At 39.4% G+C, this 14678-nt stretch overlaps 1 protein-coding gene across 5 annotated transcripts in view; it reads right to left on the minus strand.

Annotated features, from left to right (window-relative positions):
- The window catches only part of PRDM5 (PR/SET domain 5), a 142961-nt gene that overhangs the window by 101351 nt on the left and 26932 nt on the right, over window positions 1–14678 (minus strand). For 4 of the 5 annotated variants that reach the window (XM_045019971.1, XM_045019970.1, XM_045019972.1 and 1 more), the window contains 2 exons: window positions 3015–3219; window positions 2103–2277 (listed from right to left, as the gene is read on the minus strand). In XM_045019971.1, the coding sequence (XP_044875906.1) occupies window positions 2103–2277; window positions 3015–3219 (380 nt within the window). The remainder of the gene's footprint in view (window positions 1–2102; window positions 2278–3014; window positions 3220–14678) is intronic. The other variant, XM_045019974.1, reaches the window with a different exon arrangement.

Below are 14678 nucleotides of genomic sequence, written 5' to 3' on the forward strand. Positions count from 1 at the left end.
AAGGTGGATGAGGTAATATCTTTTACTGCACCAACTTCTGTTAGTGAGAGAGACAAGCTTTCGAGCTTACATGAAGCTCTTACTCAGATCTGAGAAACATACTCAGAGTGTCACAGCTAAATACAAGGTGAGCAGATTGTTTAGCATAAGTAGTTAATTCATATTTCAAGGGACCATTCAAGGTGAAGTGGCCCATTTACACCCCTTCAATCAAAGGAGGGAAAGAAAAGTGGTGTGAAAGCAGCTTCGGAGTGTTATAAGGGCTGTTATTAGGTTAACTGTTAGAGGTTGTTGTAATGAGCCATAAATCTAGTGCCTCTATTCAGTCCATGACTTTTAGTGATTAGCAAAGTTATGAATTTAAGTTTTGAGGCTCATCTTTGGAGGTTCTACTTCATATTTAGCTATGACATTCTGATTACCTTTCCCAGACCTTAAGAAGAGTTCTGTCTAAACTTGAAAGCTTGTCTTTCTCATCAACAGAAGTTGGTCCAATGAAAGATATTACCCCCATCCATCTTGCCTCTCTAATATACTGGGACTGACACAGCTAAAGTTTGGGGCCATAGTATAAAATGGAAAGCTATTCTCAATTACCAATGCACTTATCTTTTTCTCCCCAAGCGCTGTTTATGTGTATATGTGTGTGTGTATGTGTGTATATATATATATATATATATATATATATATATATATATATATATATATATATATATATATATATATATATATATATATATATATATATATATATATATATACACACACACACAAAAACAGCACTTGGGAAGAAATAAAAATACGATTCCACAATTATCAACTGAAGCAATGGGAAGAGCTACAAGCATGGTTGAGAGCTTGTTTTATTTAGAAAACATGTTCAATCAGGTTCAATCATCACTGTGATTCACAGTCTGTTACCATCCCATTTTTAAGTTCTCAGCCATTTTGGCTTTTTTTACACTTTGCAAATTACACCAAGACGACAGCAAAGGCTTTCACCTAGTTTTTAATAAATTTAACTAATCACCTAGCACAAATCAAATGCAAATTATAGATTAGAAGGACGAAAGTTTATTTTTGCTTGAAAACATTTTGTTCCCTCTACAAAATACTACTCCAGAAAATCACATTATTCAGAAAAGCACACAGAGCATTTGCTTATAAATAAGATATAATTATTTAAGAGATTAATATGATGTTATCTACATGAAAACAACAGATCACTTCATTACAGAAACAGTTTAATGCAGCTATGTAATATTATTTTACTCTTTTTCCAATATTTAACAGATTAAATGGGGTACCCTCTATAACTAAATCTACAGTTAAAAAAAAAGTGGTACATCCATTTCATCCACTATTTGATTTACTTACAAGCATTGTGTATTAGAAGAAAAACACAAAATATCAATTAGATTAGGAAAGTTTTCATGTAAAGTATATTGTACATGACTTTAAAGGCTAAATATACACAATAATGGACAGAACTGAAACCGATTTGCTTTTAAATCTTGCCTCTTTTTCAGGTTTCAATTTATATTTTGTTCTGCCCACAAAGGTTCAATTAAATCAAGAGGTTTTTATTCCTCTTTCTTCGTCCTTTTACATCTTCATCTCCCTACTTCAAAGTTTTATTCTAATTCCACAATGGCACCCGTTGGAGATAGCTGAGATGCCATCTGTTTCCATGAGGCTCCTTGATAAAATAGTCCACTGATGTAGACCAAAGTTCCAGCATTGCACAACAGCTCTGATATGCAATACAATACATGGATTACACAGCCTTTTCCCCCAGACCAGGCTTCCTAAAGGCACCAATTATTTAAACATTAATGGCACTAGTGGTTCAAACTAAAGATCTGTACGAAGTACAGCAAGTCAACATATTCAAAAATTAATGTACTGGGCAAAGTATGAAAGGCTAATTCAATTACTAAAGGCAATGAAATTTAGTGCAGCCCTAACCTCTTAAATCACAACACCATTAGAAAAAAGAGGCATGAAAGCTGCAGGCAACAGAAACTGTAGTTAATGATGTGACTAAGCTTACTGATTGGTTTAAAGGGTTATTTATAGAAAGCACTCGTGTGTGTACGCACTGTCTTTGTAAGGCTTGTTTAACTGGGAATTTCTTTCCACAGTTCCTGCACTTAAATTCCTTTTCCTCACTAGGTTTTTGGTGCAGCGTCTGAAGGTGTTCAGCTAGGATCTCCTGGCTGGCAAAACTGGATTCACAATTTGGACATGTGTGGTCCTCTTTGCAGCTGAGAGAATCTACACAGTTGGGGGACGGGGGGAGAGAGAAAAAAACACATTAGTAGAGGTATACTTTCTAGGCAATTATATTTCTGATTACTTTAAAAGTGAGCTCCTACTCTGAAAAGGGACTATATAAAATGGCCTCATGAGATTCACCGAGTTCAGTGGGTCCATTGTTTCTCAAAGGATTATCCATACCAAATCCCAGGACAAGTAGGGTTTACTTTTGCTAAATGCCAACACTGCAAACAGACTGGATTCCTTCCTTTTGGTGCATCATCATATCAATCAGTGGTCTGCAGGCCAAGTTCGGCCTTCAGTTATGCCTATGCAACCTCATTCCCTGCAGTGTGGTTGTGCAGATTACTGAAATTTGCTGATTCTCCATAATAAAAAACAGAATCCAGCTCACTCTCTCTCTGCTGTGTTGCCTTTCTTAACAGGAGTAAAAAGTAATATTGAGGTCGAGCACCAATTCATCAATGCTCTACACACTTTTGGCATTTGCAGCAACGTATCATTCTGCTCTGGTAGCTTTACAACCATTTCACACTCTCTTTCAATGAAGGTAAATGACTCTACATGTGCAAGGGAGCAGAGGACAGGGCCCTCAGTTTTGACACACAAATGAGTAAAATATCTGTACAGGCATCTTCAGTTTCTCACTAGTAAGAAGTTTTTGTTTCCTTGTTTTGATGTAGTTTTTAAACACACAAAAGCTACTTTAGTTCTCACTCATGTCTCATCTGTACCTTTCTCACCAGCTTGTTGTAGTTCTTTATTGCTGTTGTTACTATTAGTAGTAGTAGTAGTATTGTCTTCATCTTCTTGATTAAGGATCATTTCCTCCTCCTCCTCCTCCTCCGCTTCTTCCATATCACTATCAAGATAGCCAATCAGCAGCTCTGTATCCATTTCAATATCTTCAACAGCGAGATAGAAAATGTTTTCACCTTCCTATTGCAATGAGTAAATACAAGCAATGAATCACCATGACAGAAAAATAAAACTCTAGAGTCAGGTCCTGAACCCTACTGGCACAAAGCCAGCTTAAATAGCTACTGAAGGATGCAGGTGACAGAGTCAATTCTCCAAGTGGCACCAGCTGGCATAGCCCTTCTCAGCTTTCTCTCCTGGTGTAGGGTGTGTGGATGGAGGGCCCTTGCACTTGGGTGAGGCTTGGATGCTGGAACATCCTCTGAGGATGATCTATAACCTCTGCTAAGGGATAGGCTTAAGATAAGGATGTGTAAAGGTGATGTACCTCTGCCCTCCTCTACCATCATCCTCAGCACACCAAGAACTTTAGGGCTGGAAAGTGACACACTCAGAAATTAGGAAGTGCTAGAATGAAAGTAGCCTGTGCAACCCAAGCTATGCATTATAATACAGCCTTCACTTACATGGTTACATAGCACTTTTTTCCACAGGACCCCAGCCTTCTTATTGAATAGGCTTTCTACTCTGATCATAAGCTTAATCTATAGAATTATAACAGACACACTCATAATACACACTAATCTTAAAGTCAAATCCTCAGCTGGTGTAAATTATTGTTGCTATGCTGATTCATACTAACTGAAGTTCTAGCCCAGATACTGTACCTGATTTAAAAAAAAAAAAAAAAGCCCCAAAATCATCTCCAGAAGCATCTGGAATGAACAGTAAGCTGCCAAATAGATACATGAGCTAACTATTCTGTGTCTCACAATGTTTACTTAACCAAAGCTTATATATATATAAAGCCATTTAACAAAAGCAGCTGTCTCCTCATAAGCTGATCTACTAGGCTGCCTATTCTGCTGTACATAAGCCAAGTGCTTTGGGTGCTACCCAAGGCAACTAAAGGAGAATCATGTTTACCTAATGAAGATTTCCAAGTGCTGTCATAAATCTTAATGCTTATCTGATTAACATCCAGTAAAGTTAATACAACCTTCTTTATAGTATATCTAGATTGTAGCAAGCTTCATAACACAAAGACAAGATAATGATTTTTAATGTTGTGATATGCTAAGATTAATTTAAACTGTCAACAGGAATATAGTATTTCTAATACTTCAGAAGGTCTGTAATATATTAAAAAAGTAATTTTCATACAACAGTGAAAACTATTTAATTCAATAAACTAGATGTAAGCAGCAGTCTTCAAGGACCAACCTTATTTTTTGCCCTTATATCACTGAGGGCATTTGAAAAGAAATCTAATTACACATTTTGTTTTCAAGATCTGTATTTCAAAGTGCAATCTAGATCGCTATCCATTTACCATCCTAACTCTTGCCTACATCTAAGAGGTGCTGGTTTTTATATAACACTGTCATGTGCTTCAGAGAACTTTAATTTACTACAATGTAAGTTAAAACAAATATATCTTCTGTAGCTTTGATTTGAAGTAAGATAAAAAGGGCTCTCTCCACTCATTGTCGGCAAAGACAGGATGCAAACACTGGCAGATCCTGTCTTTATATCATTGTTCAGCACAGCCCAACTTATTCTAAAAGCAAGGCAATTTTATACATGTAGGTGAAATGTACCTGCTGTTTCTTATAGGGGAAAGTATACCACTGGAAAACAAAAAGAAAAAAAACACCCACAAAAGGAGTAAAATATACGATTTGCTCACACACCAAGCATTTAACACACTCATATGAAGGATCTGGTATTATGCCTTTAAAGAGTGTATTCCCACTGACGTTTACTAAACATACGAATACTGTGGACTACAAGACATATTTTAAACTTCACCACTCAATTGCAGTAATTTCCTCCATCCTTTGCTTGTTGACTGTTTAGATTGAAAATTCTTCAGGGCAGGGGCTCTCGACCAGATTTTAAAAGATTACAGGCACCTAGTGATGCAAATAGGTGGCAAATGCGAAACTCAAAAGCACCCAGATGCCTAACTCCCATTGAAATCAACCATTAGCCACCTATGTGGTTGTGAAAATCCTACTAGACATCTGCATCTTTAGTCTCCTAAATACCTTTGAAATTTTGGCCTTTTGTCTTCTTATCAATCTCTACAACAACTAGCACTCTATGTGCTAGACAAATAATTATTAGTGCAAGTAACAATACATATTACAGGGACTTATTCTACAGCTGCTCCACATACAGAATTTCCAGGGAAGTCAAGGGTGTAGTAGGAAGAGAGCCTGAAACATAAGTCGTTGTAGCAAAGGGCTGCCCTGGTATGAGGCAGGACCTGCTCACAGAATCTGGAAAGAACAGGGCTGATATTGCAGAAATACACATTCCTAAAAAGTGCTAGTCACAAAGTACTCACACAAACACATCTCAATATCAAGTGGTACCAGAACATCCTGATACCAAGGATGGTACAAACACGTTCCCCGAGGATAACAGAACACACTGACCCCTCCTAAAAGATACGGTCAGGAAGACAATATGTAATAAAAATGTTTTTAAAAAACTAACATGTACAAGGTAATGAGTAATAATTAGCGACGTCAGGAGGCAGTAACTATGTCAGAGGGGCAGTACTAACTTGTTTGTATTGGGGTATAAAAATGTATCTCAAATAAAGTATCTTTCCCTGGCCTGGAAAAAAACAAAAACTCCCGCCATGCACTAAGCTGGTCCATTGTTATGGGCACACATGTATTAGTGGTCTGGTAAAGTCTGCAGGATACTAGTACCATGCTTCATCAACAATAAACATTGTCCCTTAACGAATCTTGTGGTCATTGGGCGGTTCGCTCAAGGTCTGCCATACCAGCTCTCTGTGGAGGGCTGGGGCAGCACACACATGCACAGCCAAACATTTATCAACATCTAAGGACATTGGTGATGCACGATTGCTGATCTGGTAAGTAACCAAGCTGTCCTCTGTACACTTTAAAAATGGACACCACTTTTGGAGCTAACACATAGTTTAAGACTATGTGACTGTCATGATGCATGGCCTCCTCTACCCAAGAGGGGAGCCGTGGTGCATCTGGAAAGTGTGGTCCAACCAGGAACCCTGGCCCATAGATAAGATTGGGAGCACAAGGAACCCCAACTCCCAGCATGCACCACAATGGCATTTCTGAACCAAACTAATTCAATTTTTGGTCCAAATATTTTGGGTTTTGATTTTTTACTCCAAATTTTCTGTGGAAATTAAAATCCATTTTCCAACTTGCTCTATACATTACCCTCTTCTCTCTAAGGTAGGTTCTCTCCCATAGCATTCTAACAGGCTGGCTAACCTACACCCACTCAATGTGGAACTCTGTCCCTCTCTAGCGATAGCTAGGACACCTGTAGAGGCTGATGAACTTGCTAGAGCCTTGGCTAACCAAGGTCTTTTGCTCAGGCAGCAGAGGTTCATGCTTTAAGACCCAGAAGTCCCAGGCTCCATCTACACATCTGATGACCATGCAAGGTGCCATGCTTCATCTTCTCAGAAACACTATTTGTCTGCAGATTTCTGGGTGGCTGGTTTGAAGTCCCTCTTCTCTACCTAGCTTTGGAATCCCTCATTTATAATTGCACCCACTCTTTAAAGTCATATCCATGTTCACATCAGGTATGCCAGGCATTCCTAACATGGATTTGGTGAGATTATGCTGCTTTTTGCAGTCTATATTTCAAAGTATGTTGACCAACATTTCAATAATAAAGCAAATATTAATGCTAATGCCAGTCTCTATTCCCAGGATTTGCCATGGGTGATCTGACCTACTTTTTCCTCCTTGAAAGAAGAGAGCGTGTAATTATTATTTTTTTTTAAACCAAAAGAACACACAGATGAGCCAAAGTCATGAAGATTAGCTCTGACTTTGGGTCTAAATCCAAACTCTCCTCAAAGTTCAGGGATGTTTGGATTTGCTGTTCTAGTTTGGATTCATCACTGATTAAAAGATTATTTTATTTAATTTAAGAAAGGCTGACTTATTAAGACATAAAAAGTACAGAGACGCTGCAACACTATACGGAGTTCAAACCTAAAACATTCACTGCCACAGGAAAACATCAAAATCAACAATTTAACAAGCCTTAAAGAGAATTAGATCTTCACAAGCTCAATCCTGCAAGGTGCTGAGCATCTCCTGGAAGTGCTGAGTGCCCCAGTTCCCATTCAAGTCAATGGACATTACAGGAGCTCAGCACACTGGGGAATGGCACCACTCAGGATTTTGCAGGATTGAGCCTTTTAGGTTGGATCCAGTCCCTACTGACAACAATGGAAAGACTCCCACCAACATCAGAGGCAGTTCTATAAAGCCTTATATGAACCGGAACCACATTTGAAGATACAGAAGGGAAGATCATGTCACCTTGATTTTTGGCTGACAAAATGTGTTAGAGTCTATCATGGACTTGGCTCCCAAGAAGCAAAGACAATACATGAGACACTTGAGCTCTAATCTAGCAAAGAACTTCAACATAGGCCTCTCTTAAGCACAAGAGAAGTCCCATTTACTTCATTGAGATGGCCCATGTTCTTATTTACACATATGCTTAAGCAATCTTGTGCAACAGGGCTTTAATTCCAAAGGGTAAATATTACCTTCTCCCCCCCACCCCAGCTCCCATTTCAAAATTACTCCCATAACTGATCAAGAGTATCACCATTAAAAAGTCAGCATTTATCATAAAGTACCACTCTGATGGCAACAGTTTTTCCAAATAGGTGAGAGGAAATTACTGTGGTAACTGTAGTATTGATTGCAAAAGTTATTTTTTAATTTCTACCTTGTAACACTGTACCTCAGCAAACAAAACTATTAACAGCAGCTAGACGGACTGACAAATAACCACGTACAGCCTTTTGAAAGCCATAGAGTAATAAAAATGTGGGGCCTGATTCTCATTTATACTAATGCCCCCTTTGCATCACTCTGGCAGTAAAAAGGGGTCTTTAAAGTCGACATAAATTAAATTGACACTCACCTTAAGACTTCTCTAATAGCCACAGTGCTGCTAAGCGGCTTTACTGTTTCTCAGGCTCATATTCATCAAGTTTAACCCAAACTCCTATTGATATCAGACTACATTGATAATGCAGCTATAGTCTGAAAAACCTGTTGGAGAAAAATAGCTACTTCACTCTTCCAAAGCTGCCCACTTTGTTAGCTCGTTTTTGTAAGTAACAGAATATCTGAAAAGCACTAAACACGCTGTGTACTCAACAACTTGATAAATGTGTATGACCTTGGAAATAAATAATTCAGTCTTTTTCCTAAAAAAATAATAAGGAGAAGAAAGCATCAAGCAGCCATTTTAATTCTGTCCTCTGAGCATCCAGGGTGTTAACACTGTGTTCATTTTACTACTTACATTGCATAACAAGTTAATCTTGTCTTTGTAGTTATTAAGACACTAGTAGATTTCAGACTTTCACAAAACTGTCCTGTAATATGTAAATTTATTAAGAAGCTTATCAGTTTGTCCTTGCTTTCCTTGTGTTCTCCCCCCACCCCCGGCTTCACTCTTGCCTGTTAGACTGAGATAGTCCAGTTGCACTATATTTATTATAGTGTTGACTGATTCTCAAATACTAATCTTCCAGTATTACATTTGTTAAGTATGACTTTAAACCACTCTACTGCTTCACAATAAATACCTCCTTTCACATTAACCTTTGCCATTTCATTATTCTAACTCATAGTTTGCTGAGTTAGTCCAGACCACCGCAATGTCTGGTTGTTAATGAACAAAGTATCTGAATTTAAAGCTCTGGTTGGCTATGATTCTATTTATAAAATAGTTTTGACATTAACAACCAAGTGGTTTTTGCTGCACAGTAGTCTACTGCAGAGATCATTTCACAAAATGACAATTGGCAAACAGATAAATGTATGTGCACAGCATTAAGAATATTGAAAATACAATACTCTTCCAGACTAATTTGTTTTTAAAGAGCTCCTATAAGATATTTAATAGCAGCCCTTTGCTTTTGATCATGACAAATACAATGGACTGTTTGGATTTCACAGGTCACATGTGTGTCAGTTGCAAGGCATGGCCTAGATTCCAGTTCACACCATCAGGTGTTACTGTTGATGACACTGATGAAGATTTGCCCAGATAAATGCAATCCATGAGTAATGACTCTATAGATGTATACTAACAGAGGATAAAAGTTGTAACTCAATTGTCTATTGAGATTTTTCTGTGTTGAATTTTTCCTCTTTGGGTTCAGGGTAATGGAACAGACCACATTCCTCTGTCACAAGCTCCTTTAATGGAATAGGTGAGAAAAGCCTCCCACAATTCAATTCAGATTTGTAGAGTACACTGAAATGAAAATTGGTATATCCAGTACACCCCAACCTTTCAGTCTTTTCCTGGTGCTCACATGCCAGTATTAGTTATTTAACAACTATTTAGAAATATTTTCTGGTTGTTCGACTCAAAAGAGTATCTAAGCATCCTATTTTATTACAGAATCCTAAACTCCAACAATACCAGAAACAGCTTTTACCCGAGCTAGCAAATCAGGTACATAGCACAACCAGCTTACTTCAAAAAAATGCATCTTCAGGCCAGTAAATTCCCTTTATATGCACAAAAGGAAGCATGTTCTACAAATCTTAAAACCTAGACATCAGTGCTCTTAAGAGTGATCCTTCAACAGAATCATCTCAGGGTGAGATATTCTTCTGTATGTATTCCATTCCACTCTGTGATGTGGTTCATCTTATTTGTGTGTGTGGCACATACACATAGTTCATCCCCTTTTAAATCCAAGACCATGAACTGCTCTACAAACACTGAATTGACTATCAGGCTCATTCTGTCACCCTTATGTTGCGTAAGGCCTTATATGATACTACTCTGCAATAATTATCATGACAAAACCTGGTTCTGTGGTTTTTCCACAGTCTAGATCAAGAAGTTCCACCTATATTCTATGAAAATTGAAAAGACAAGTTTTGCCAGTGAAGGGAGCTGCAATTTAGCATCTGTTTGCATTTCTGGTCATTCCTGTGGGATATTGTAATGGACTTCAAAAAAAGCTACTGTAAAGTACCCTTTGCAATTAAAGTTAGGATAAGCTTATAGCAGTCACGATACCAAGAGAACATTCTGTCCTAAGCCATATTTGCTCTCTAATTACCAGTATTCTGATATTTTATAGCTCATCGTAAGTACCAGCAACAAATCTTTATTCCTAACTACATAGTTTGAGGTGATGAAAAATCATTAGAGCATTTACCCATAGCACAATCCGAAAACTGAACAATGGGTTAGAAAGACAAAATTAAAATCCAGTAGTAGCTTTATAATCCCAACAAATTCCACAAGAACTCCTCCTTCTCATACAATAAAAATGTCTTGAGAGGTTAACATTATGAGAATTTCTACGTTTCATGAGGGTAATTACAATGTGCCAGTTAGAACAAGAGGTCTGGAACCCCATCTGAATTTAAATATTCCATTTTCTCTTGTTAATTAGAAAATTAGCCCTGTATTCTATGTAATTATGATAACATATTCCACTTTATTCAATTGAACTATTAAGATTAGGATTCTCTTGTGTTTGATATAGATAATCTGTATAATGAATGATTTTAATGTTTTAATTGTTTTACAGCTTTTTCAGCAATGTAACTTCAGTAATAAGTTTCAGTAATAGTAGCAGCAGCAGCTAAGTAACTGGAGTTAATGATATCAAAGTTAAATTCACTTTGCTGATGTAAATTAAGAAATGTCCTATTTGCAATGCTTGCAAAACATGGTCTAACAGAGTATCATTGCAGTATCTTTATGAAGGCTGCCACAGTTCAGGGAAACCACACCTGTATTTCCCCTCAGTGGTTCAGCGAGGGCACCCACGCTCAGGTTTTCAATTTCCTGACCATTGCCTTTCTGACTGGAGACCCACATCTCCCCCAGTTCTGACAGGGGTGCTTCCAGGCTGCACAGTTCCCTGCCTTCACTGTGTACTTCCCAGCAAAAATAGATTGCCCCAGGACACCTGCTTGCTTTCTCTTTAGAGATGGATAACAAGTATAGTTGCGACAAGTACCACACAGACTTCCTATGCAAGCCTACTTTATTCTTAAGCTTAAAAGCATTACAGAAAAAACATATTAAAAACAATAAACCTCCACACATGCTAACAAGCTTACCAGAATTAACCTTAACCCTAATATGAATTCTGGAAGGCTCAGTCCAACTGTACCCTAAGAGCAGGGCCTCTGTGGACCAGGGCCCTGTCCATTTACTAAATCAGGAAGAAAGCCCTTAGCCAGTTTAAAAACCAGGCTACTCAACCAAAAACCTTCTTTGTCAGTGGGTTCCTGGAGAATCCAGTTTGAACAAGTAGATGCATATCTTTCCCGGGGGGGGGGGTGGCTTCTATGGAGATGTAACAACATGAGTGAATTTGCCTAATGACCCCCTGCTGTTTTCCTATTTACCCTCACCATGGAAATACATACAATTGTACAACAACACATACATAATTACATTTTTAGTACAATGAACTCCAAAGACTAATTCAATAAGGTTTAACTTAATTCAATAAAGTCCATTCAGGATACTGCAGGAAATTGTCAGTCTGTCACAAAGGCTATACAGGGAGATATTGTATTTAGCTTTAATAATAAATAAGGGTTCCATTACTCGAGCCATTCCACAAACAGAACTCCCATTGATCCAGTGCCCGGAGTAACTACAGAAATTGACCCAAAATTTGCATAACAGTAAAAACATTAGAGTACCAAAACATTTCCATATTAAAGGAGTATGGGTTGGTTTTCGTGAATTACACCGAATGTCAGAGCTTTGGCATCCTATATATTAAAGAAGTCTCCAGTGCTACAAAGACTTATGCACTGAACTTCATGCACCAAGAGTAGTCCCTCCAACTACTCACACCGTGTAAAGTTAAGCACATATATGAAGTGCAGTACTGGGGCCTTAGGGTACAACAAATCAGTAAAACATCTGGGATTTTTAGTATACCATTACTGATGATGCCCAAAGACTTATAAGGCAACTTGGAAATAGGAGCGCCCACTTTACCTTTCGTTATTTCCTATACCTCTATCATGTCCACTCTGTCTCCTCACTAACTTAAACAGTCCCAATCTTTACAATATCTCCTAATATGGGAGTCTTTCCATGCCTCTAACCATTCTTGTCACCCATCTTTCAACTCCTTCCATTTCTCCCTGGTTTTGGCACAGAGAGACCAAAACGAAATCCAATATTCAAGGTGAGGCTATACAGTTTGCAAATTGTATAATATTTTCAGTATTATTTTCTATTCAGTTATTTATACAACCTAACACTTTCTTAGGGTGTTTTGTTTGTGCAGCCGGTTTATTTAAACATTGTATACTGCAGCCAGCTCAATTAAAATCTCCGCTCAGGGATGCCCCTCTTTTTCTGCTGAGTGGCTCGAGTTAATTTAGAATCCAGCAAAGGCCATGAGTCGTTCAAACTATTCCTTCTAATGCATTTGTTTTCAAACTGCGGAACGTCCCCCCGGGGGAGCATGACAAGGTTATCAAGGGGGCGCGAGGAGGGGCACGGGGCTGGCTAGGTATCTGAGTCAGGGCAGGGCAACAGATGGAGACTGAGCAGGCAGTCTCAATGATTCGGGAGAGGGCAGGGACAAGCAGCCCCACCCTGCCCCACCCAGCCTTGCCTTATCCCAGTAGCAATCTGCTGCTCTCTCCCTCCTTCCTTCCCTGATCACTGGGGGTTCCCAGCATGCTGACCCCACTGCTGTCCAGCCCTGGCCTGGACACTCAGCTGGTTGCAGCCCCATATATTTTAAATCCTCTGGAGCTTGCGGCACCAAGAGTCACTGGGCAATGGGGAGGGAGGGGAAGGATCCACAGTCCACTCCGTGCCGCACTGCCCTGGGCTCCTCTGGGGATGGATCCACCTGGGTCCTGCTGATACCCCAGGAGTGAGCCATCCACTCCGACTCTCAGTTGCCATTATGTTGCCCATTCATCTACCTGATTTTAATAACAGTAGCTGATTTTAATGAGATTGCGTAGTTTCATAAGCAGCTCATGCACTTTATTCCTAAATTATTTCAGAACTCTTGTATTAAATCATCTATACCTTGTGACTTTTTATTCAGTTCTGCAACATACAGCATACAGGTGGACTGCTAGGCCCATACAGAGCCCCACTCTAGCCAACTGAATCCATGTGGGCACAGCACACAACTTGCACGCTACGCCAGTGGTTCTCAAACTTTAGCAACCTAAGGACCCCCATTTTGATTTTAAATTGTTTCATGAACACCCAAGTCCCCCACTCAGTCCCAGGCCCCACCTCCACTCCACTCCTTCCCCCAAGGCCTTGCCCCCACCCCACCTCTTCCCACCCAGCTCCACCCCTGCCCCTCCTCTTCCCCGCCCCTTTCTGCCCCCACCCCTGAGTGCTCCTCCACCTCCCTCCCACGCCTCCTGAACGCCACTGGTTCCCGCTGGAGGCACTGGGAGGGATGGGAGGAGTTGATCAGTGGGGCCAGCAGCCCTGGACATGATTCTGCCCCCTCCCCCCAAGCGTGCCCCATCCCCGCTACTCTCCCTCCCTCCTAGCGCCTCCTGCACGCCGGGGAACTGTTCCTGCACGCCGGGGAACTGTTCCCCGGTGTTCAGGAGGTGCTGGGAGGGAGGGGGAGAAGTTGAGGAAGGAAGGGGAGGAGTTGATTAGCAGGACTTGTGGACCCCCTGGAGTATCCTCGTGGACCCCTAGGGACCCAGTTTGAGAAACGCTGCGCTACACAATATATTTAAGTTGCATCTCCCTCTTTTGACCCCTACATTTCTGGCAATGCCTCATCTTTATTACCTGAAAAGAGCAGGTATATAGCTAACATCTGTGATGAAAAGTGAAAAAAATCATTTAGATCTTCTGCAATGACTAATCAATTACTACTTTCTGGTAATCCTGCAAACCCATTAAATCTCTTAAAGCTTCAACTGGAATATTTAAAATATCTTTTGTTTGTTTTTATATCTTTGACTATTTGCTTGAAAAATATTTTTAAAAATTCTGATTTCTCTGAGCACTGCTAAAGATTTTAGTGGGAGTTTGGTGCGAGGAATACAGGATAAACCCCTAAATAATTATCCCTAATTCAGCTAGATATATCATCACATGCTTATCTTCAAGCATAGAAATAGTACCACTGAAGTTAGACAGAGGCTTAGCTACCTAGCTCAAACAGGGCTGTAAAGAGAAAATCTAACACAAGCTGTATTGCATGAACTATTCTGGAAACATGAATTCAAACTTTTTTTTAATATAAACAGTGTTAGAAATGGAAAGAGAAATGGATTTTAGATGTTTACAAATTCTGTACAGCAACTTCAATCAGCGATTTTAATTAAAACCTTTCAAAGACTACACTAGATGCTTTAAAATGCCCTCAGTCCTTGGGCTTGTTAGTGGTGAAATGTTTATTTATGGTACATCTTTGAGGA

This window comes from Mauremys mutica, chromosome 5 (assembly GCF_020497125.1).
Source record: "Mauremys mutica isolate MM-2020 ecotype Southern chromosome 5, ASM2049712v1, whole genome shotgun sequence".
NCBI classification, from domain to species: domain Eukaryota; kingdom Metazoa; phylum Chordata; order Testudines; family Geoemydidae; genus Mauremys; species Mauremys mutica.